The following is a 26,383-nucleotide window of genomic DNA, read 5'->3' as shown; positions in this document are numbered from 1 at the left end:
GAGAAATAGGCTATTCGATTAAATATTTGCTATAATTCACATTACACAAAGCTGCACATTTTTCTTTTATCTGTATCATTATATTTGAAGCTTAATGCATTAACAATGAATGTTGACGCTTGACTAAAGATTGGGTAAAATTGTCTAACTTACAACGACAAATATTGCATAAGTATAACTTGTATGTACAAAAAATTACTTCCCTCGAATTAGTATTAAGCAATAAACACAAAATTATTTATGGCTATTTTCTTAATACTTCCAAAATCTTTTCAGAATATTTTGTAGTTTTTTAATTGACTGGTCTTGCATTGAGTTATTCTATAAGGGACTTATTCCGCTAAACCATATTCTGTCAGGTACTTATTTTGTAGAACAATATTCTGTAAGGTGCTTATTCTGTAGAACCATATTCTGTGAGATACTTTTTCTGTAGAGTCCAAATTTTGTAAGGTGCATAAGTACTCTGTGACATTTTCTGTAAGGAACTGAATATACTCTGCATAAAATATTATGAATGGTTGAAATGAACGCGCCAAGTATTTCGCCAAAGCAACCCTTGAGTTACTTGTTTTATTTCTATGTATAGAAGTATTAGTTAAATATCAGAAATCGTTCAATAAGTATATTGTAAGTAATGTCTAGCGTTTAGCGTCAAAGCCTCATTAAATATTATACTCTTTGAAAGTCATAGTTGTCAATACTTGGCATGGCAAAATTTATGACTTTTACATAATTGTTCAGATTTATAGCGATGACGAAACGGCTTGGCTTACTTTTCATTTTACGCGATAGAATTTCGCCTCATAAAACATAAAAAGAATCCGTAATGTCTCCGTGGTATTTTTACAATCTTAAATTATTATTGAAAATCTTTACTTTATGTTTTGTTTTGAATGCGCGTTGATATAGCGTTTTAAGAAGGTGAATATTTTAAGCGTCAATTTTATCGATACTTCGTGAAATGCTTTGAATAAAATAATAAGAAAGAGTTTTAATAATTTTTATACGAGAAAAACAAAAGAAGTAACTTTTAATTTAAAAATTGTATATTAATAATTCTAATTTGACAGTGCTGAAAAAAAATTAAGAAACTTTTATGGAAAATATCACTGTAAAATATATTTTTTACTGTACCATTCAAAGTTTGAAATAATTTGAAATGGAAAATTAGGTTTTTAAAAATCTTTTTCTGTGATATAACATTTCAAGAGGTTTTCTATGATCATTCATTTGTTTTTAAAACCATTTCAACGGTTTAACTTAATAGTTGAGATAGAGTGAAGCTTCTGAAATAAAAGTTCCCGGATCAAATTCCAGTGATAGCATTTCCTATATTTAAACCACATATTTCTACCGTTTATATTTTCTGTAAACATTGATTTTACAGGAAAAAATACGAGTTCCCTAGTTGAAAGAACATTTTATTGCAAAAATTTCAGCATTATTATAAATAATCATTATTATTACACAGTGAAAAAAATTTTTTGATCGAAACTACCAGAATACAGTAAAATTTATCGTGTTTTTGACTTCATGGGACACCGAAAATCTCGGTAATTTTTACCAAAGCGCATTGGAAAAGATTATGGCATAATAAACAATAAAATATGGTTTTATAATATTCGATAACATTTGGTAAATAAGATAAAATTTGATAATTTAATCATGATACCTTAGAGCATGGCATAAAACCATTTATTCGGTTAAATTTACTTTTCAGTTTTGTATTTTTTACTAAATGTGTAATAACAGGAACAATTTTGAAAAACAGAATTTCCACTTAGCCATATGAATGGAATAATTACCGACTGAATCGCTAAAATACCATATATTTTGGGTTTATTAACCAAAAATATTTATTTTTTCTAACGAGAATTGTCACTACTCTACAGTACGGTAATTTTGCAAGAATTTGTTTCTCCTTGTATTACTATTAGTATTTTTACTTACAGTGTACAAGTATCATTACACCACAAACTTAAAATAAACTGAATCTTATATCATTTGAATTTAAGAGAGACAGAAATGATAATAGAAGCGTTAGTTATTTTTTTGAAATTGTATCGAAAAATTGAAAGGATAATTATGCAATTTAAATGCTAAAACAATAATCATCGTTAAGAAGATTATCGTATCTAGAATCTAAAACAAGGTGTTTAAAAGCTATCGCATCTAAATATTGAAACGTTATTTATCGCTTTAATGCACCAAAACAAAACAAAAAATTAAATGCAAGTAATTAATCTATTATTGAACACAAGTTAGTTTTTAGTTATTTTATAATTCTTGTACTGTTGATTTTGCCTACATTGTTAAGTTACATATTTTTTTCATTTAATTTTGTGAGACAGCAAGCAACATTGCTTTGAATAAAACTGCATAAAAACGTAAAACGAAGTTTAAAAATTGACATCTAGGGGAAAGATTTAAAATACATTCTATTCTGTTCGAATAAAAAAAAATGTAAACATCTTCATTGAATTCCCTAATAACAAATAATTCAAGGGGAAAAAAAACGTTTTAAAATCTGAAAGCCTGCAGTTCTTCGACTAGCCACCTACCGGGGACAATCTTTTAGATCTATACAGCTTTACATCAGAGGCAGATTTTTGAGATGGCTGCATCAGATGGCATGGACGACATGGCAGTTGACATGTTGGTGACATGAGAGAAGAAGGAATGGATGATGTTCTGTCCATCCTACGCAAAAGAGGGGGTGGGAAGACCATTTCAGCTTGGACTCGTGTTGTTCCACCTTTCCAGATGCGAAAAAAATTCGATTTTCTTTTCTCTTTTCAAATTTATTCGTCAGGTGTCCAAGTGGTAGAGAGAGTTATGACTCAATCGTTTGTTGTACGTCGATCTTGGGGTTATAAACTACTATAAATCAACATTACCGAGACGATAAACGACCTATTCTAGATGAAATTATGTTCAATAAAAAGAAATAAAAAGAATTCTTGGTGGTAAAAAATAAAACAATAATAATAATTGGTTTTACTTGTTTGAAAACCATTCTCTTAAATCATTCTAATTGAAGAATAAATTGTTACGAATGAGTTATAATTACTATGATAGTTAGTAAATTAATTAAAAAACATAAATTTAGTTAAAGTTTTTGCTCTCCTTTTTTATGGTAAACTGATAAAAGTCAATTCCACATTATTTTTAAAGTAAAATTTTTAGACGGACTAAATTTCGCTTGGAAATAAAGATGTAATTCAGAAAAATGCAAAAATTTGAAATTTGAAAAAAAAATGCAAATGAAACAGTAAAAGGAAAAATTAAAATTATTATTGTTTTATTAGAAATTTTTTTGCAATCAATTTTTAATATTATTTTAACTGAAAAATAAAATTATAGAGCATAAATTAATACATTGTATCATAAACTAAAAATTATGCTAGTGTAAGTGGTTGGAGAATAGGACTAATTGTTTATGCATTTGCCAATAAATTTATCGTTGTAGAAACAAAACAATTTAATTTTCTAGCTTTTATATGCATTTTCCTTCATTAAATAACCAATTAATTGTAAATAAAAATCACTTTTGCTTTTCAAAAGAATCAGACGTTAAAAAAATTTAAATTATAATAGATTGTTTTAAAATGTTTTATTTTTTAAATTATTATAATTTATTTATTGAACCTTATTGGAAAAATTAAATTATACTTGTTATAGCCGATAACATTTCAAAACAAAAAATAAATCATAAAATAAATCATAAGTCATTCTGCTGACCCAAAAGAACAATACATGTTTTTAAATATTTAATGGCCTACAAACTCAAATCCTTGCATTAAAAGTAAGTTTTAGAACAATGAAATAATTTTTTCACAAAATTTAATTAGTTCTGGTCACTTTCCAGCAAATGAATGACAATAGTAATAAAACAATATAAAATCACAATGTAATGATAAAGCTAACTTGTTTCTCTTTTTTATTGCTTTTTGTAAAGCCACATTCACTTTTAAACATTTTGTAATATTCTAATAACTTCAATTTCTTTTCGAAAATCTAATACATACTAAAAAACAGCTACATTTTTTATCATAAAAATGGTTTAGATATGCGCAAATTCATCTCGAACCCTGCCGAAGAAATAAAATAAAATCATTACAGATAGTATATACAAAATAGTTATTCTGTCAATTCTCTACTCATTGTCCCCATCGCTGGTTTTTTTATTTCTAGTTCATGAAAGTTCAAATTTTTTTTTAAAATTTTGCATTTATGTTAACTATTTTCTTCAGAGTGAATTTCGGTTTTATAAATACTTTTTAACTACTTTGTTGTATCGATATAAATTCCTAATACAATCAATACATGTGCATAACAGAAAATTTTTTTTCATTTAAAAAATATAGAAAAAACATTTTCAGTAAAAATGTCATATGCCTTAGTTTTGAAAAAAATTATAGAAATATTCAAAAACATTTTGAAAAATACTCTCCACTTTATTTTTAAATTAAGCAAAACAGGATAGAAAACCTAAAAATGATAATAATAATGATGATGATCTAAATAAATGCTGACCTAAATTTAATCTGAAAAATAACTTAAGTGATAAAGGTTATAATTGAATTGCTTCTCACATTTATCTCCTAACCCTTAAGAATGTACTAGGCCATTGGAATGTGTTTCGTTTAATCCGTACCTGTTCACATATAAGCATATATGATAAGTAAAATAAAGCAATGAATGTTAAAGTACCTAGTTTCTTTAAGTAACTGTTACTTCTCATTACTTGATTTAAAAAGTAATTTATTCTTTTAACGTTTGCCTTTTTATTGATTACGTTCCAAATTTACGACATTACTCCCTTCTGCAATCCAAAGACGGCTGTAGTAGGAAAGATAAAATGTAACTTGAAATTTAATTGATATTAAATGACTCAAAACAATACTAGAGTTTACACAATTGATTGCATTGCGTTCGACCAACTGAGTCTATTCATTTCTCATGTTTTATTCGTTAATGCATTAAAGTTTGCCTTTTACAGTATCTGTAGTAGTCATTTAAAGAAATTTATTCTAATTAGATATTGATTTATTTTAAAATAATTTATTTTATTTTAAATAATTTTGAAACAAATTAAGTTTAAAACAAAAAAACATGATCATTACTTATTGATGATCATGTTTCATCATGTATTGATCATGTATTGATGATCATGATCACCAGAGGCTTCCACTTTTAGGTTAATAATAATTATCTGAGTTTTAGTGTGTATTGGTTGTAACAAATAAATATCTGAGTTTTAGTATAACATCTGAAACGTGGTCGTTTAAACAAATTTATTCTAGTTTGATATCGATCATTTTTTTACATAGTTTATTTTATTTAAAATAAATTTCAAATATGTTGCTTACATAATAATTACCTAAGTCTTACTTTCATAGTTTAATAATAAATATCTCAGTAATTTTTTCTGAATTTTGTAGTAAATCGTATCAGGCAACTAATAAAACTTTTTTGTATTTTTTAAAAGAAAGCTGAAAATGATAAGGGGTTTTCTACAAATGTTATTTTGCACCATAAGACAAAATTCATTTGAAAATAATAATACTTCACAATAAACTTTCTTACACCAAAATGTGATTGAAAAGAAAAAGAATATGCGTTATAGAAAAAATACTTTTATGAGAGATGATCCCCAGCAATACCGGTGTCCTTTTTAATAAATCCTGTTTAATAGTACAAAATGAAATTTGTGGAAAACCCCTTTTCATTTTGAGCTTACTTTTAAAAAGTAAGAAAACTACTTAGAAAATTTCTTTGAAACTTTTTAAATTTTTATGACATTCAAACCGACTTTTTTTTATTAGTTGCCAAATACGATTCACTACAAAATTAAGAATTTTTTTTTAAATTTCTACCGTGCATGCGCAGTATAAAGGAACTACTTTATTCATATATTGCGCAGTTTTACACAAATTATTCTCAAATTTTAAAACAATAATTTTGTAATTAATTTTAAACTGCACCAAAATTTTAATTTTATTGAATATTTTTAAACTGATAGCAAAAAAAGTAAGACAAAAAAATTATTATTTTTTAAAAATGTCCATATTTTCTTAATTCTTTAAGCTAGGTTTGTGAAATTTCTTGCGATTATTGCATATAATAACTGAAGTAATTGTACAAGTTAAAAATTTACTGTTACACTTTTTGGCACATGCAGTTCAAAAACACTATTTTCCGTTACATAATAATTATTTTTTTAGTTTAATAATAACATAAACTTCATCATCTGGGGAAAACAGAAATTTCTTTTTTTTAATACCACTTTATTTTGACTTCGTAGTAGGTACAGCTATATTTTAAAGAAAAATAAATCAAACACTAAATAATACATTAAAAATTATAATATTGACAAAAATAAAAATATTTTTAGATAAAACAGTGCGAAATTCAATCAAACTCATTGAAGAAGTACTTTGATAAAAATTAGTGTGACTGGATACTGAATTAAATTAATTTAGATTATATTTTTTATCGCAGTAACAGCAGTTGCATTCACAGATATTGACGTCATTCTAGGATTATTCAAATAAAGATAAAGTTAAAAAATCACAAATGTCATTATAAGTTTAATGAGGCTTGAGTATTTTCCTCCACAAATTTCAACCCTTATTCTCTAAAGATGGCCATGTAAATTGCAACCAAAAAAAGCAAACTGAAAGATTTTTCTTCTTTTATATAATTTAAATTTAACTAACGACACTCTAGGTGCCCAGCAGTACTTTTTCGTTATTCTATTAGACCATGACGCGAAGCATAACAAATGGACTAAACTCTGTTTCTAACGATATAATGAGATCTAAGTTCCGTATGTTTCTTTCAAATAACCACCTTGTAATTTTATTCAAAAAAATTTGCATTTTAGAAAATAAAAATCGCAGTATAAAATACCCTAAAGGTTTCATTATTTACCTACAAAAATATAAATTTGTTACGAATCTGAAATTCAAAATAGTGATATTTATCATAACTGGATAGTTTTAGGATTCATCACGTTCCATCAGTTTGGCTTTTAAGGTATTTTCTTATGAATCGTCCAAGTTGCGAAGCCGGAAGTAATTTCAATTTCGCCAAGAGGCGCGTGTCCGTTTTTGAAAGAAGGACCAAATATAGCTTGAATGCCATTTATTTAATACTTAAATTGCTGTCTATTAGATCGCTTTTATGTTCAAGCTTGACTAGAGCTGAAAAAGATATGTCTTAGAAGAATGCAAATGACAGTAGCTTTGTAAATCTCTGATATTTGCTTCAGGATTAGCTGGATTATAAATAAAATAAATAAATAACTTTTTACGTTTGTTTATAATGGTTTTTGAGGTTATTACCCACAATTTTAGTTGTCGTCAAATATTTATCTCAGCGGAGAGTTTATAATTTATATTAAATATATTCTCAAACCTTTCTAACTAAAATTAGAAAGCACGAACATTGTGGGTATGGAAGACGCGGTGGCTCAGGGAACAGAGGGCTCGCCTCACAGTGAGATAAGCCAGGTTTGATTCTCAACGTTGGCTGTTTGGCACGAATTCAGCTCCCGAATCCACCGATCACAGTGCTAACGTAAAATATTCTGAGTGGAAGATAGGTGGTGGGTTAGATTCCCCTTCCCATCTGGCTAGCCATGTGAGGATTTTGTGGTTTGTCTCTCCGTGTAACGCAAATGCTGGTTAGTTCCATAAGAAAGTCATCCACGAAGGCTAGTTTGTCCCAATGCTTGATACTGGTGTTCCCTGGTATTCTGGGTTGAGTCCAAAATTACAAAGCTAAGGAGTTGAATATTGATAGCCGTAAACTCAGAATTGGGTCGGGTGTTTAACGTCAGTTATAAATTGTAAATAAATTGTGTACATGGAAACTATAATATGAATAAGAATTAGCTAAATATTTTCTATCCATTTTTTTCCTTAATAAATGCCAAAAACAATAAGTAGTAAGAAAAAGTATTGAAAACCTCCATGTTGTGGATGTTTTAATTGTACAAAAATATATAAATTTAAATTTCTGTTTCATATTAAACAAAACCCAATTTTAACCTCAACCTATCAGCACTGTTAATTATCTGAATTATGATTAATGATGTTGCCTTTTCTATTAAATATGTAAAATACTAATGGTCTAACTACGTATTTATTTGTAGGCTTAATTTTACGCATCTTTAAGAATTAAAAAAGATTTAAAAATACTGACTAAAATTAAAATTGTTGAATCCATTATTTATACAAACACTTTAAATATGAGTCATAACGATGTCAGTTTCAATTAAAAAAAAATAAGCATTCGTTAGAAATCGATGTATCGAAACCAACGAACAATCGAAACTAACAGCTAATAAATTCAAAAGAAATTAATATTTTCTTATCTATGGGCTATCTTAAATGGAAACTTGTTATCTATAAAACCTTTTTTTCAACTAGGCTAACAAAAAAAAAGTTAATTAAATTGTCCTAGAAAACTTCAATAACTCGAATTGAACTAAATAGAACAATGTATTTCATTATATTTTTCTGCTTTAACATTCAAATTACACAATTTTTTTGAAGTTATAAACATAAAATAAATTACAAAGGCAAATACAAAATAATATGAATTAAATTTCAAGTTTTTTTTTCCTCGCTAAAGAATGACACTTTCTCACACCCTATTTTAAAAATTCTACTTTTAAAAAATAATTACATTTATTTAGTACACAGTTTATCAAACGACAAAACAGCTTTTAACTTTTTATAAGGTATATTTTAACACCCAAACTCTTATCTAGACAATTCAAAAAATTATCGTTCAAAACTTTGTTTTTGAACGCTGTGTCTATCTGATAGAACGTGCAAGAAAAGTACTGTATTTATTTATATCTGCATATTCCTTGGGACTAGGTTTCGTAACAATAACACCCCTCGGGCCTCAACCTTCTTTTCTTCTGTACTAGAGGTAAAATGTCATACACCTTCTGAGGCCTTTTTATGGCCTTTCCCTCCGTATTTTAGTTATTTGCCTTTTTTATTTTATTTTTTCCCTCTCCTCGCTCTATCGTCCATTCCTGATATTTAAGTTTAGTAGCAGAGAAAAAAGTTTTTTTGGGGAATAGGGGCTGCAGAGGAAATATGTTTGAAATATGCCCGAGGCTAAAGTTTAAAAAAAATTGAGTGACTAAAGTCCGCATATGCAAATATGGACATTTGCAACTTAGGGCTGATAACCGAAGGGGTTACTTTTATAAAAGGTGAGGCCGTAAAAATGATGTGTAAAAAAGAAGAAACATAAAACTGTTGGATAAGAAGTGTGGACAGTACTAAACACTAAACGACTTCTTATTTTTGAGTAAAGAATTTTTTTTTCTCAGTTTGTTCTTATGACAATGTTTCAATTTGGAAAATTCATAAGTATTTTACTAACATTAATTTTAGAAAGTTTTTTTTTCTCTTTGTGTTTATGACAATGTTTTAATTTTAAAGTTCAAAAGTATTTTATTAACATTAATTTTTATTTTTATTATTATTTTAATTTTTTATTATTTAAATTTTATTTATTGATTAAGCCTAGAAATGATAGAAGGTTCTTTTTTCTACTTTTATGCTCGTGACAATGTTTTAATTCAAAAAGTTCAAAATTATTTAGTTAAAATAAGTTTTTATTATTCGTTATGCCTGGATATGATAAAAAGTTTTATTTTTGATTTTATGCTTATGACAATGTTTTAATTTAAAAAGTTCAAATGTATTTTATCAACATTAATTTTTATTATTCATTAAGTATAGAAATGATAAAAGGTCTTTTTTTTCATTTTGTGCTTATGACAATTATAAGTTCAAAAGTAGCTTATTACCATTAATTTTTATCATTCATTAAGTATAGAAATGATAAAAAGTCTTTTTTTTCGTTTTGTGCTTATGACAATTATAAGTTCAGAAGTAGTTTATTGGCATTAATTTTTATTATTCATTAAGTATAGAAATGATTAAAAAAAATTCCCTTCGTAGTTATGGCACTATTTTAATTTGAAAATATCAAAACTATTTTACTAATATTAATTTTATTATTCGCTAAGTATAGAAACTAATTCGTTAAGTACTTGAACACAATGTTTCACTTATGTGTTCAAGTATTATAACACTCATTGCTCAAAACAAAATTTGAATAGTTAATCGAAGATAATATTGTTACATTTAGGAAATATTTATGGAATGCTATAGGGGGATATTTAGTCTACATTAAATAAATAATTTCTTTATAAATATAATCCTCTTAGCAATGAATTTTTCTTTCATTCGTTGCGATTTAAGATAAATTATAATAATAAAATGATTTGTGATAATAATTAATAAATAAGCCTGTTTTAAAATAAACAAATCAAGTTGTTCCTTTGCTTTGAAAACAGTTTAAATTAAATGTAACTTAGTATAAATTTTATTAATATGCCTTTTCGCTTAAATAAGCTTAATAGTTTGAACACAAATATTTTAAAACAAATCACGTAAAAATATATCACCATAACAATAAATTCTTAAATCGCCAAAGATCTCCTTCCCTTTTTTTCCTCTTTGGAAAAAAAGACAAAATCCGGGGAAAATGAATAATTAGTGTTTTTGGGTTTATCCTTATTCCATTTAACTTTGTACAAATATACAATCCAAGTAAATTAAAATTCAAAAACTATTTAATAATTTCTCCGAACCAAAAATTGAAAATAAAAAAAATAATAATTAGCTTTTATCTATAGATTTAGTTAGGTGCACTGAATACCTTACTATTTTGCGAAATTTTGCATGCAGCTTAAACTTTTAATTCTTTTGTTTCTTTGTAGTTTTTATTTTTTTCATTTGTACTTTACCCACTTACTTCTGTAAGCCTCGTGTTATACATTGTGGAGCAAGAGGAGTTGTTTAATAAAACAAAAACAAAACAAAAATCAAGACATTTAAAAACACACGCTAAAAGCGCATTCTGAAAGTGTTATAAGATGATATTTTTGATATACATTTTCATTACATTTTGTTTAGCATGCAAACTACATTTTTAAAAATAAGTCTCGAATAAAGAACAAATCTACGTCACATTTTTAAAACGTTCGTTTAAACGTTTAATATAAAATTTAACTAAACCATTAATTTGACCGTCAACTGCAGACAAATATTTGTTTTCAAAACAAAAAGAGAAGGAGGGGTGGGGATTAAATCTAGAAAGTTTAAGAAACTGCTAAGTCATAGAAATATATAAATGACATTGAGTCTGCATTTTCCCAAATCAAAACAATCAAAATTATTCAAAACGTACTGATAATGATGCCATAATTCTTCTGATTAAGCTAGAATTGTCATAGTTATAAATAAATATGTATCAGTTTTTATTTAAATAGATCATACTTATTATAGACAGTCACAACACACATAGTTTGAGTGATTTTATTTCACAAAGTGACTCAAACATTACCACTTTACTTTAAAAATTTTAAACTGTAGAAATTTTTTTATAAAAAAATTAAAATATCAGCTTCATTACTTTCATAATTTTCATTAAAGGCTTTGCAGCAAAGTGTCATTAACGAGTGATCACTTTCTGAAATCTAAAAAAATAAAAAATTAAACGAAGACTAAATTACTTTTACGTTTTGAACTGAAGTTCTTAAATTAAGCTATTAAACTTATTGAAACATAATAGTACGACTTAGTAATGAAAAATAAATACTACCAATGAGTAAGATGGAACTTCATTTAAACGATGTTATTTAATATATGAATAACATGAAAAAATTTAATTCAAACTAAATGAAACAGGAAAATGTTTTATTACGGAGAAGAAAATTTTGGTAAAACTACCGAAATATGAGGTAATGGCATTTCTCGTAAGAAAAAAAGTTCTAATTTAAAAAAAAAAAAACATACGGTATTTTAACCATTCATTTGGTAATTTTTCCGTTCATATGTTATTAGTTTACCGGAAATTCTGGTTTTCAAAGTTCTCATTACTACACATTCAAAATAAATACAAAACTGAAAAGTTAATTTAACCAAATAAATGGTTTGTATGCCATGCTCTAAGATATAATGATAAAATTACCTTATCATGATTAATTAAATAATAAATAAACATTATTAAATATTATTGTGCATTTATTAAAAAATATATGTATGATAAGACAGCTGTTATACTTTATTATACTTTTCTCCGCTTTGATCTAGTTAGCTGATTTGTTTATACTAATCTGCTGTAAGACAAAAAAAATTTCGAGATACGTACATTAAGCAGCTCTTTAAAATAAAATTTGAAAATGATTTTAAAATTTTTTTCACGGGTAATTGAATTTCTTCATGTATAGAAACATTTAGAGTAAAAAAAATTGATAGTTGGTTCTGACTACTATAGCTTACAGCTTTTGTGCGTCAGCAGCTTTTTTAACTATCATGTTAGCAGATTTGTTTATACCAATCTGTCATGAGACAAAAAGTTGTTGGATATTTGTATTTCAAGCCCCTCTTTAAAATAAAAATATTTTTTTAAATGAATATCACTATTTTTTCAACTGAATTTCTTCAGAAATAGAAAAATTTAGAACAGAAAAAACTGAATAGTTGGTTCTGACTAACTAAGGTTTTCTGCGTCTGTGAGTCGGCAGCTTTTTTAACTATCTCGATTTTGTTATCTGATTTGACTATACCAATCCGTCATGAGACAAAATATTGCTGGACATATGTTATTTAAGCCACTTTTTAAAATTAAAATAATTTTTCAAAAGAAATATCACTATTTTTGTTTATTAAATTTAGTTATACGTAGAAAAATTTAGAAATTTATAGTTTGTTCTGGTTTTCAGCGTCTGAGCGCCGGTAGCGTTTTTGATTCCTTTGGCATTACAGCACCTGACATTGAAATTTTCTCCGGTTGTTTTCGAGCAAGTAAATATTCTTTCCAGATATTCCGCATACAATTGAATTCGACTAAGGCTATTTCATCCACCATGAAGATTTATGAACCTCGAGGCAAGAAAAACAGAGGTATCTTTTCCAATTGACTCGAATGAACAGTCGAGTAAACATCCCACCGGAGTGTTCGCTCAAAATCTCGTAATAAATAAAATAAAGATTCAACAGGGAAGGCCTAGGGCCGCATATTCTTTTCCTATTCATCACCCTTGTCAAGAAGAAGTGGCTACTACATCTACCTTAGAAAATGACGCCTCTTTTTCATCATAAGAAGGCCTGCGCCCATTTTGGCGTGCCATGGCACACCCCCGCCACGCGTGCCGCCACACGTCTCAGAACTGGTTTCGCCCGGTGCTCCATACCTATTTTTTTTTCTTTCTTTTTATAAGTCTTCATCATCATCCTTCAGGAAATCTAAAGATGATCAAGTTTCGCCATTAAAATCAGTTTAAAATTTCGCGTCTTGTGGATTTTTTTTAAAAAAAATGATTTTTTTTTTCACTATCTTGGTATTGTAAACACCCTAAAAAAGAAAGAAAGCAGAGTATTAATTTTTTTTCTCTAGTTTTTTCTTCGAATGAGCGTAAAAGAAATAATGCTATGCATAAATGCTAGCTGAATATTTGTTCTTCATAAGGGGTTTAAAAAAAATATTGATATATTGAAATCAAACAAAACTACTCCTTTATGTACAAAACTTAAAGCCATATACTAGCACAGTTATATCAGTTAAAATAAATTCTAATTTCTTATTTGTTGTTATTATAATTATTATTTGTTACTCTTTCATGTTGTTTTACGTTATCAGATACTACAGAGCATTGACTAATGAAATTACATTTTGATCAAATCACGTCAAAACTTCACTCTTTTATTGAGCATCAAAAATGATGTCATCGATTTATAGATAGCGGCTAACACGGGATAATCTACATTAACTGTAAACAAGCAATATTTCCGATGAATTAGAAACCTAACAAATAACCAAGCTTTTTTTTAAAAAAAAATTTCAGTTATCAGTTGCATTTTTCATTATTCAGTTCCATTTTTCAATATTAAACAGAGCTGTAAGCTAGCTCGCATCACTTATATAAAAAATTCATCGAGCCTGTTTTGAAGTGTTGAGTGTTCAACTTTATGATTCATTTTGTTTTGATAAGCATACAAACAAAATATTGTATAAACATAAACACTATGAAATTTAGAAATTTGAAACTACTATGGAGTGCAGAAAAATTCCTAAAGGTTACAATGGAATTAAAAAAAAATAACATTCGAGAATTAGTAATTGGATTACTCGATAATAATTAGAGAATTATTATGGAGGATTATAATCAATTTAATCAAAACAAGAGTGAAGAGTTTTTCTTAACGTTAACTTTAAAAAAAGGTTAAAAAATAATTAAGAAATTAGGAAAAAAAATAATAAAAGAAATACGAATATTATGTCTTCTCGATTGAAGGTGCTTTAAATTAGAAAATGTCCTATATAACCTGGAAATTAAAAGTGCCAAAAACTTAAATTTAAGACACACAGATATAAATATATTATTAATGGCAATTATAATAAATATTTACGGATGGGTAGAATATATACTATGATAAAAATTAAATTCTCAGTTGCATAAAACTGTATTTAAATATGAAAAACAAAATAAAGTTGAAATAATTAATTAAAATAAAATTACGTATAAAACATAATAATAAATTACTATCAATAATAAAATTAAAATTATTTATTATTATTAATTATTAGTTAGAAAAAAATCATGATAGCTACAATAATATTAAAAAAATTAAACATAATAATAAAGAAATTTGTAAAAGTTATAGTTAAATTTAAATAGAAAAAAAATAAGTTTCAATTAATTTAACAATAAATTTATTTTCTTCCAAATTCATGTAAATGACTTGTAAAAATCGAAAATAAAAATTACTCCTTAAATTCCATTTTCGAAAAGAAAGGAATATGAATATACACGAAATGATAAGGATCACAATTTACTCGGTGATTAAACATGAAACATCCTTGTTATTTTGTCACCTATAATGGAAATTTTTTTCTTCTTTTTTTTCTTTTTTTCTTTCTTTTGTCCCCCCCCCCTGTTCATACGGAAGACAGCTTACACAGAACACATTTAACTAAGAAATCATTCTGACGGTTCCACTTCGGCAGCCAACATATATATTTTTTTCTTTTTCTTCAAACAACACTTTATTTTACATCCTACTGTAATCGCAACCGTAACTTACGCGAGCGATCTGTAAAAAAAAAAAATAGACAAAAACTGGAAAATGGGAAACTCGATTGAGAAAAAGAAAAGACTGAAAAAATTAAAAAAAAAAAAATCTTCGGTCGTAGGCCCCTAAAACGATGAAGTGGAACAAAAAGCGTTTGGGAGAGAATCCTGCCGGAAAATTGGAAAACTTGTTGCGCTTTTGTCAGAGAATAAAATAAGCAGGCGTTTTTTAATTGGCGTTATCTTAAACGCCACCATAGACTCATTTTGAGTCAAACCTCTTACATATTCTGATTATGTGTCTACTTTGAGACCTGATTCACACTTAGACGGCTTTTTTATTCCTCGCATGGGTGAGCGAAAACTTCACCGATGGGGATTTTGAACTACCTGCATGTAATGAATTCAATTTTGTTTGTTATTATTATCATTTTTTTTATGGCCCCGAACCGTTTAGAAGCAAAAATGCTAACGGAATTTTATCTCCGTAATTGATTTGTCTTCGGCATCTTGAAGAAAAAGATATCTGACTTGGGGAACGAAAATGTAATTTTGACGGTGTCTTCTTTGCCATTATTGGATTAGTTGGGTTAAGCTTTCTCAATTTATCTTTCTTGGTGATTCGATGAGAAAACTTTAGTTTATTCTTGAACGTTTTAAGGTGTTAAGATTCGAAAAAAAGAGAATTAAAAGTCTTCGAAAAAAGTATTTTTGAAAAGTCGCACTTAAATTTTGGTTTAAATAATTCAAACTAGTGCTGTAAAACCTGCAACATCCTGCTTTTCAACCAAAAATCAATTTGAAAAAAAACTACGTGAATAGAACAAGAAATATTACAGCTATTTTGCGAAGTAGTTCCAATGAACTTTAAAATAAGTAACGCATTTATAGCATTAAAATTTGGAAGAAAAATTTCTTTAATAAAAATAGATTTAAAAAAATATTGATTTTTAATTTATTTTGAAACGAAAGTTGGTAATTAATTAAACATTAAAAAATCCTAAAGTTATTTTTCCACTGAGAAATAGAATATCATCTGTAATTTAATTTTGTTGACAAATTGAAGCTTTTATGCCTATTAAGGAGTAAAAGGAATACCTATTCTTTCATTTAAAAAAATATATTAATATATACTTATTACTTTATTTTTTTATACTAAGATATATATTGCTCTTATTACACAAGGAAATAGACAAATATTTTATTTAATATTGAAATTATATTTAATAGACAATTTAACTTAATAGACAAATATTTAATATTTTATATATAACATTGAACTATAGTATGTTAATCAAACCTAAGTGAAATTTTCTGTTAAAAATTAATTAACTAATCACAAAATGTTCGAGAACACATTGGTATATTTGTGTTAATAATGATCCTCGTTATCCTTAAAATGTTAATGCCGATTTTGTTAATAAATTTTATGCATCAAATGATATCAATAAGAAAGATAGTATTTATATAAGGTAGCAGTTAATATCTCTTTCACATATGAATTATGTATTCTATATGCAACATATTTCTTCATTTTAAAAAAAATTTTATATCCCTCACTGCAATATTTCAGTCCGGGATAGTTTCGATTAAGGCAATTAATAGCTCTAATATATTTTAAAAGTAACAATAGCATGTAATAAGAATATGATATTATCTATATTACATTAATAAAAATTTAACTATAGTATATTAATCAAACCTAAGTAAAATCTTTTTTGCTGAAAATCAATTAACTAATCACAAAATAGTCCAAGCACAACTTAGTATATCCATGTAAATAACTATCCTTGTTCTCCTAAAAATTTTAATGCCGATTTTGTTAATAAATTTTATGTGTCAAATGATAACAATGTGAAAGGTAATAGAAAGTAATATTTTTGCAAGGTAGAAATTTATATGTATCTCACACATAAATTAAATACTCTATATGCAACCTATTTCTTCATTTCAATTTCTTTTAAATCGCGCACGGCAATATTTTAGCCCGGGATAGCTTTTATTAAAACAAATGCCCTCTATTGAAAACAAACACGAAAAAAATTAATTATAGTTTAGTAATCAAACCTAAGTGTAATTTTTTGTTAAAAATTAATTAACAAATCACACAAAAAAAAGTTTAAGCACAACTTGACATCTTTATGTCAATGCCGATCTTTGTTATTCTTAAAATGTTAATGCCGATTTGTATCAAATGATATTTTATATATCAAATGATATCGATATGAAAGGTAGTAGAGGGTAGTACATATATAAGACATTTGTTTATGTTTCTCCTTCACACAAATTGACTATTCTTGAAACTTATTCCTTCATTTCAATTTCTTTTAGACCCCGCACGGCAATATTTCAGCCCGGGATAGCTTTTATTGAAACAAATGCCCTCCTTTAAAAACAAGCAGGGAAAAAATTGATGATAGTTTAGTGATCAAACCTAAGCGTAATTTTTTATTAAAAATTGATTAACAAATCACCAAAAAAAAAAAAAAAAAAAAAACTTTAAGCACAACTTGACATCTTTATGTCAATGCCGATCCTTGTTATTCTTAAAATGTCACTGCCGATTTGTATCAAATGATATTTTATATATCAAATGATATCGATATGAAAGGTAGTAGAAGGTAGTACAAATATAAGGTATTAGTTTAGGTCTCTTCCTCGCACAAATTAACTATTCCTGCAACTTATTCCTTCATTTTAATTTTTTCTATATCCCGCACGACAATATTTCAGCCGAAATAGCTTCCATTTAGACAAATACCCTCCATTAAAAACAAGCAGGAAGAAAAATTTATTATATAGTAATCAAACCTAAGTGTAATTTTTTGTTAAATATTAATTAACAAATCGCAAAAAGCGTTAAAAATTAATTAACAAATCACAACTTGACATCTTCATGTCAATGCCGATCCTTTTCATCCTTAAAATGTCAATGCCTTTGTATCAAATGATATCGATAAGAAAGATAGTAGAAGGTAGTATATATATATAAGGTATTAGTTTATGTTTCTCCTTCACACAAATTAACTATTCTTGCAACATTTTTTAAATCCCGCACGACAATATTTCATCCGGGATAGCTTCCATTAAGACAAATACCCTCCATTAAAAACAAACAAGTTAAAAATTATAACAATAACAACGAACAATCAGTTAACTGAAACGAGAGGAGCATTTCTTCTCCAAGAACGTGTGACCCAGCGCGTGTGTGATTTTCGAACAGGTTTTTTTTGTTTTGTTTTTTTACCTCTCAGCCACCCTAAACCGTATTCGCGAGCCGTACACTCACTCACCGCTTTCATCCACATCTCCTCACACGACAACAACAGTGGCTTTTCATTTTTTTTCCTTCCATCCCATGCGGTACATCTTTCTTCTTGTCGGCCGGCTTCCAGTGTGAGGAAGGCCCGACATCCGACACGCGAATGCCGTATTTTTATTGGTCACTCATCGGAAAACGATCTTTGATATTGATAGTTAGTTGATATTGCAAATTAGTATGTGTGTTCTGTGCCCACATTGTGGATATCAATATGAAAGGTAGTAGTTGATATTTATATTAATTCAAATTGTTTCATTAAGATATTAATTAAATACATAATTTGAGAAAAAGTTTAACCATAACGTGGTAATACTTCTTAATACCGATCAGTAATATCCTTAAATTGTTAATGCCGATTCTGCCATAAATTTTATGATTCGAATGTTTGATATTGAAAGATAGTTACAGATATTGATAATAATTAAACTTAATTGTTTCAATTTATTGTTAATAAAATTTATATTACATTAATTAAAATATTGACTAATAATAATTAATATTTATATAAATTAAAATTATATCATTAAGATATTAATTAAATAAATAATTGGAGAAAAAGTTTAACCAGAGCTTGCATATAATTTCCTAATGCCGATCATTATTATCCTTAAAATGTTAATGCCGATTCCGCCATAAATTTTATGATTCGAATGTTTGATATTGAAAGATAGTTACTGATATTGATACTAATTAAACTTAATTGTTTCAGTTTATTGTAAATAAAATTTATATTAAGTTACTTAAAATATTAACTAATAATAATTAATATTTATATAAATTAAAAATGTATCATTAAGATATTAATTAAATAAATAATTGGAAAAAAGGTTTAACCATAACTTGGTTATCATTTCGTACTGCCGATTATTAATATCCTTAAAATGTTAATGCCGATTCTGGTATAAATTTTATGATTCAAATTATTGATATTGAAAGATAATTGCTGATATTTATAATATTTAAACTTAAATGTTTCAATGAAACATCAATTAAACACATAATTGGACAAAAAATTCAACAACTTGATGTCCTTTTAATAATGTCGATCAATCATGATCATAGAATCAATCATGAGGTTAATGATCAATATTATCCTTAAAATGTTAATGTCGATTTCGCTTTAAATTTTATCAATAAAATGATTAATATTTAAAGGTAGTAATTGATATTTAAATTAATTGATATTTATATTAATTGAACTTAATCGTTACAATGAAATATTAATTGAATAAATAATTAAAGGTAAAATTCAACCACAGCTTGATATCTTTTTATTAATGCCGATCATTGTTATCCTTAAAATATTAATCTGTTATAAATTTTGTACATCAAATTATTAATATTGAAAAGTAAAACCTAATTGTTTTAATGAAATATTAACTAAATAAATAAGTAGAAAAAAAAGTTTAACCACTACTTGATTTCCTTTTATTGAAGACGATCACTGTTATTCTTAAAATGTTAATGCCGATTTTGTATAAATTTTATAACTAAATTATATGATTATAAAAGGTAGTATCAAATTTATTTATCAAATTTATTGTGTTCAATAATCACTGAAAAAGAGTTCAAACACATCTTGGTATCCTTTATTTAGGCCGACGATTATTATCCTTAAAATGTTAATGCAGATTCTTCTAAAAATTTTATGTATCAAATGTTTAATATTGAAAGGTAGTAGTTTATATTTAAATTAATTAAAAGTAATTGTTTCACTAAAATAATAATAAAATCTATAATCCGTGAAAAGTTCGATCACAAGTAGGTCTTTCCTTATTAATACTGATTGTTGTTCTTCATAAAATGCTTGTACCGATTCTGCTATAAATTTTATAGATCAAATGTTATTGTTATAAAATGTTGTAGTTTAGAATTAAATCAATCAAACTTAACTGTAATTAGTTTTGTTAAAAATTATTTAAATAATATCAAAATAAATTCAAGCACAACTCAATATCTATATATTATTTCCTATTCTTGCTATCCTTAAAATGCTAATACCGATATTATTAATACATTTTATCTATCAAATGATAAAAAAGTCGAATAGTAAGGTATAAAAGGTAGTATTTTATATTTATATTAAATAGTTAAAGTTAAATCACAGCTTGCTGATCGATTCTTATAATTAATTTTTTGCATCAAATGTCAATATAAAAGTTACAATTTTTGTTAACATCAAGTTTTTTAGTTAAAAATTAATTAAATCATTAGAGAAAAAGTTAAATTTCAACTTGGAATTCTAAAAATGCTAAAGCGAATACGTGTAATAAATTGTATGCATTTAATTATATCAATATGAAATGAAGTATTTGACCTATAAATTCATAGACTTACTTTTGTTTAATTTGTAATTAATATTAATTAATTAATTAGTGAAAACATTCAACCACAAACAGAGTATATTGAAAATGTTAATAACTTCTGTTTATAGATTTTAGATCTAATTTTTCTGAGTATCACTATACATGTATAACACTATACGTTATTAGAAATTATTTACACTTAACAGCTGCTAAAGTTTGTGATATTTTTTGTATTAATTTAACACTGCAGAAAAAACACTTACTCTTTACATATAAAAAAAATAAGCATTGAATAAATTTCTTCTTTTTTATTTTTAAACACACGATTCGAATTTTTCTTGCTGGTTTAATCATGATATTGTTTAAATTTGCTACAACGTCTTCGCTTCAACGTGCGAAGTAGTAAAATAATCTATTGTACTTCGTAAATTTGAGTTCAGGAATTTAATTCCTACCTGTACGGAAATATATTTAATTTTAACTCCTTATTCAAAAATTTTGTATCGTATTATAGTTCAACGTTCTGAGAGGGCAGTGTAAATCTCGTAAATGGAAATTATTTTCAATAAAAAACGTATTTACAGAACTTATTTTCAATATTTTCGATGTCTCCTTTATAAGGACTCTTCACTGTTGATATATCCGGAACTCTAAATAAAAAATACAGAACGAAATTGCATGGAATTTTTTGACGCTAGTTTAAAATCTTTTTTTTTTCTTTTAAACGGGGGAATTAAAAAATAATATCATTCAGTTTTCAAACTTGAATAAAATAATTAAAATTATAAAATTTACTTAAAAAAATTAAGCATTCAGGTACCAAGCTGGACTTTTAAATACATAAATATAATTTTTAAAACAAGCTATCTGTTTGATATTTTTTTCTCTTACCATTCAAACATTTATAAAACATATTAATTTAAATTCAATAAAAAATGTGATTAAGCATATAAATAACAATCTTTCATCAATTTCCTTTTGTTAAAGTTTTGTTAATGTTTTTGCGAATGTTTTTTATTGGTTTTTTAATAATCAATGTCCTCAAAAATAAGCTGTCTTTTTGAACAATTTTTTAACAACGCTAACATTCGTAGAAATAACTTTAAGACATTTTCTTTCACAATCGTTTGTTAACTTGCTGTAATTCCATACAAAAAATTGTAATCTATTATTTCAGTCTGCGAAGTTAATTGCACAAAAAAATTTCTTTCAGAACTACTTTGATAAAAAGGGGGGGAAGTATTTTATTTCAATATTTATGAGAAAAAAAATTTTAAATAATTTTTTTTGTTCATATACTTTCAACATTCAGTAAATAAAGGGAAAAGCCAATTAGTATAGGCTATCTTTTCTTTTTTTAAATTTTTAATGAATTTATTTTTAGGTTTGTTATCGAAATTAAGCTTATTTAATTTATCTAAAAGAAAGGCAATATTTTAATCGCAAGTTTTATTTCGTAAATTCCATCATTATTATTTCCCATTATTATTAAATTTTTTAACTGAATGTAGTTTAATTTTTTTTTAAATTTTATTTTTGAATTAAAAATGTTTTATATGTTATGTGATAAAGGCAAAATATCCTTTTTAGGTTGATATAGTTCTAAACATGAATCATTCAAAAACAAGAACTTAGTTTCCGTGATTAACCATGTTCTCAGCCGACCTAAAACATGATATCGTTTTACTTTATTTAAAAATGCGAATGTATAAGCATTTTATTTAGATGTAAAGTAATTATCAAAATAAAATTGAAATACATAATAGATAAACATAAAAATAGTCAAAGCTAAGGAATTATTTTTTGCTGTGTTATTGTTAATAAAATACTTATTTCAACATAAACTATAAATCATTTGCAAAAGTTAATAATTCATTCTTAGAAATGTTTTCCAGACAAACAAGGTTTAAACGTTAATTTAAAAAACATGTATTAGAGATTTTAAAAACATGTTTTTTTAATTCTTATTATTTTAAAATAGTTAAGTTGACTCATTTATTTTGTTTTATTTATAATTTTATTTATGTCGTTTCTGTAACAAATTCCATACTTGAATTTTTTTACTTAAGGATAAAAGAATTTCCTAAAATACTTAAATAAATAGTAACTATTGAAGGATTAAATAAATAATAATAATTTAAATAAATAGTAATAGTAAAAATAGTAAAATAGTTCCCTAAATTAGTTAAATTTAAACAAAATCAATATTAAACCAAAGCTTTATATTATAGTAAAAGAATTTGGTTTTTTAGTCAGATGTATATATTTATATATATATATATATATATATATATATATATATATATATATATATATATATATATATATATATATATATATATATATATATATATATATATAATGCATCCATACAAACAATAATACTTTTACTGGTAGAATTATATATGCTTCCTTTATTAATAAATTCAAAAAATTAAAAGCTATTATATAAAAATACTGAATATAAATAAATATGTAAAATTAAAGTAACAACTAAATAAGATAAAAATTAAAAAGTAAGCAATTAATTCGTATGAAATAAAATTACATTTGCAATACACATAATATTTAAAGTTCAATAGTTGTATATAATGGACTGTAAATAAAATAAATTAAGATAATTAAAATAAAGGCAAATAGTGAATCAAAACACTTAGAAAAATATTTTAAATAAACCTTTTTCTTTTCATTTGAGTAATATTTTTCGTACTTGGAAAAAAGAAAACGTTTTCGTTATTAATATTTTTAAAAATAAAATTTCAATTTAGTTTTTCAAAGCATTTTTTCTATACTGAGCCAATTCACAAAATATATCAAATAAATTGGTTCATTATCTATTTCTTTTAACGCTAGATACCTTTTGCAAAGAAAACAACATTAAAGCATAATGCTAGGGAAAGAGGGGGGTTACGTATCATTCTTCCCCCTTACAAGGCCGTATGCTAATGAGTTGTATGTTAAAGCAAACGGAGAGAAATGCTAAGTTAATGGCTGTTAAGGACGCCTAGGACTTTATCACCTTATTTTGAGGGGATTTTACTCGAAATAAATTAAGAGCTTTCAGAGTTTGAAATCATAAATTAGGAAATTATGACATACATTTAAATAAATTCACAACGAATTGAAATCAAAAAAAAATTTCATAAAAACTTAAAATGTAGTGAAATTAATTTGTTATTAAATTAAAATATATTTTTTTATTAATTCGTTTTAATTTATTTAAGAACTAATAATTATGACTCAATCTTTTTTATTATAATCTTTTTTTAATTATTATTCTAGAAGTGTAAAATACTTCACATTCTTTCATTAATATTTTAAGCTTATGTAGTTCTGTAGAATGGTTTGCTACTTAGTACACTGTAAAAATTCTAGATCAAATTACAGTAAAAAGTACCAGCACTCAGGTGCCGGTACCATGAAATTCATTTTTACCGGAACATGTTACGAAATAACAAGAAAGCTGATATACTCTTATACCATAATTTTTACTGTAATAATAACAGTAAAATTACTAACTCACTCTGATTAAATAAATATTACTGTAAAAATTACAGTTTAATATTTTATGGTAAAGTTGAATAGTACGGTATAAAATGCCGGTATTTTGTTCCATACTTTGATCTGAAATTTTTTTATAGTGTAGCAGTTAAAGCGTATTTCCTATCTGAATATAGTTTATTATTTTTATTACATTATGAAAAATAAATACCTAAGATGATATATAATAATTATTATTATTATATCTTATTATAGTCATACTTACCAACGTAATTATCAACATTATTATTGATCAATTTTTACTTTTAAAAATACTTATAAAGAAGATTTTCTGCTGTAAAATTTCTATTAACACTGCAATGTAAACTAGTTTTTTTGAGACAGTATTGCTTTAATTTTATAGAACAGCTGAATTCATTCAACATAGTTTGAACTGAATTATAGGATAGGATTTTTCTGTACGTATTAAATTTAGAAGAGCCGTAGAAGAACCAAACAATGGCAATAGGAGTAGTGTAAATGCAAAAACTTTAAAATCAAAAAATAATTAAGAAAATTTTAACTTTTCAGATATATTCCTACTGTTAAGATTTTGCTGTTTGGTGTACATTTTAATCGAAATTTATAATTTTTTAAAGTAGTAAGTTTCATTAGCAAATAAATAGCTCTTTCTTAAAAATCAATCTAAAGTTTTATATATAACAAAAATAGAAATTTTTAAAGCTGCTGATTTTGAAAAAAAATTTTTTAAAGTAGGGTTATTAGAAAAATATTTGAATTAAGTATCTCATACTTCATGCTACTTATTACTATATTGATTAATTTGTGATAATTGATTATTTTGATCACTTCTTAAACTGATTTCATTGTTAATAAAAAAAATCATAAATGCTGTAATAAAGCTACAGCAATATAAATAAAAATGATAAAAATAGGGACTAATAAAATAAACAAATAGCTCAACACAAATAGAGCTTAAAGAATGTAAAAACAATTAATTATATAGTGTAGCAATATTTGTTAATTTTAATATTCATTATCTTTAATTTAAAATTGCTAGACAATAATTAAAAAACTACTAGAAAATAACCAGCATAATAAAATTTGCCTGATTTTCCCACACTTTTATATATACATATGGTTAGAAATTGTTCCAATAAAAAATAAAATAATAATTAAACTAATAAATTCGTATTAAAAAAAGAAATGGTATTGATATCATTAGTATCGTAATATTCACACTGATTAGTACACTTTAAAAAATATAAAAATAAAAAATATATATACATATATATAGAGAGAGAGGGAGAGAGAGTGTATTATTCTTTATTACCTCATAATAGATAAAAAAGGAAGGTAAAAAAAAAGTTATTTCTTCAAATTGAGTAATCTAAAATCCAACTAGCTAATTTTTAAAGCAAAACCATTTCAGTTGGCATAATTTCCAAATTATCATCATTCCATAATCATTTTTATCGATAATTAAAATTTTTCTCCTCACTTAAAGTCAATGCACTCAGCATTAAATACCCACGCAGTTTATCTAAGAACCACTTTCAAAACAAAATATCAGGCCATTTTTTCCTCCAAACTGCCCCATAAAGTAAAACCGAAAGGACATTCGAATCGAATTTCTTCACTACCCCCCTCTTTTCACATCAATGGAGTAATTCGAATGAGTAGATAAATAATCATTCCCAGATTCGAACCTACTATCTTTTTCTCAGCATGATTCGGTCTTGCGGGTTTATTTACGGCCAGAGTCCTGCTACCTCAGGAATTGGGCGTTTTCTAATAGTTTCGGGGAATATTTATGCACGGCCCCCCATGAAGGGAGACCCCGTTTTGGCCCTGATTTGAATTGCAAATGAGCAACGCCATTGCCACAAACATACACAAACATGCACTCTTCGAACTTAACCTTCTTCCTCACAGTAACCCTTCTCTCTCGTAGATGATGTATTCCTAGAGTTTAAAAGTAGGGGACGACAGAGATTATTAAAAGAGGAAGCAAAAATGCTACCGAAAATCTGCATAAATTTTATTCGCACCTTTTTCATCTTTCTTAAAACA

The 26,383-nt window shown here is 26.0% G+C and overlaps 1 protein-coding gene across 2 annotated transcripts in view; it reads left to right on the top strand.

Moving 5' to 3' along the window:
• LOC107438166 (BCL11 transcription factor A) overlaps positions 1-26,383 on the top strand; it is a 208,469-nt gene that overhangs the window by 140,783 nt on the left and 41,303 nt on the right. Inside the window, exon 1 of one of the 2 annotated variants that reach the window (XM_016050377.4) lies at positions 18,469-18,721. The exons of the other annotated variant lie outside the window; for it this stretch is intronic. Coding sequence (XP_015905863.1) covers positions 18,715-18,721 — 7 coding nt within the window. The 5' untranslated portion in view covers positions 18,469-18,714. Of the gene's footprint in view, positions 1-18,468; positions 18,722-26,383 lie in introns of those variants that run through there. 2 annotated transcript variants of the gene reach the window in all.

Source organism: Parasteatoda tepidariorum, chromosome 10 (assembly GCF_982258835.1).
Source record: "Parasteatoda tepidariorum strain Cologne lab strain chromosome 10, Ptep-v5.0, whole genome shotgun sequence".
Lineage (NCBI taxonomy): Eukaryota > Metazoa > Arthropoda > Arachnida > Araneae > Theridiidae > Parasteatoda > Parasteatoda tepidariorum.
This window is presented reverse-complemented; position numbering and strand designations above follow the sequence as displayed.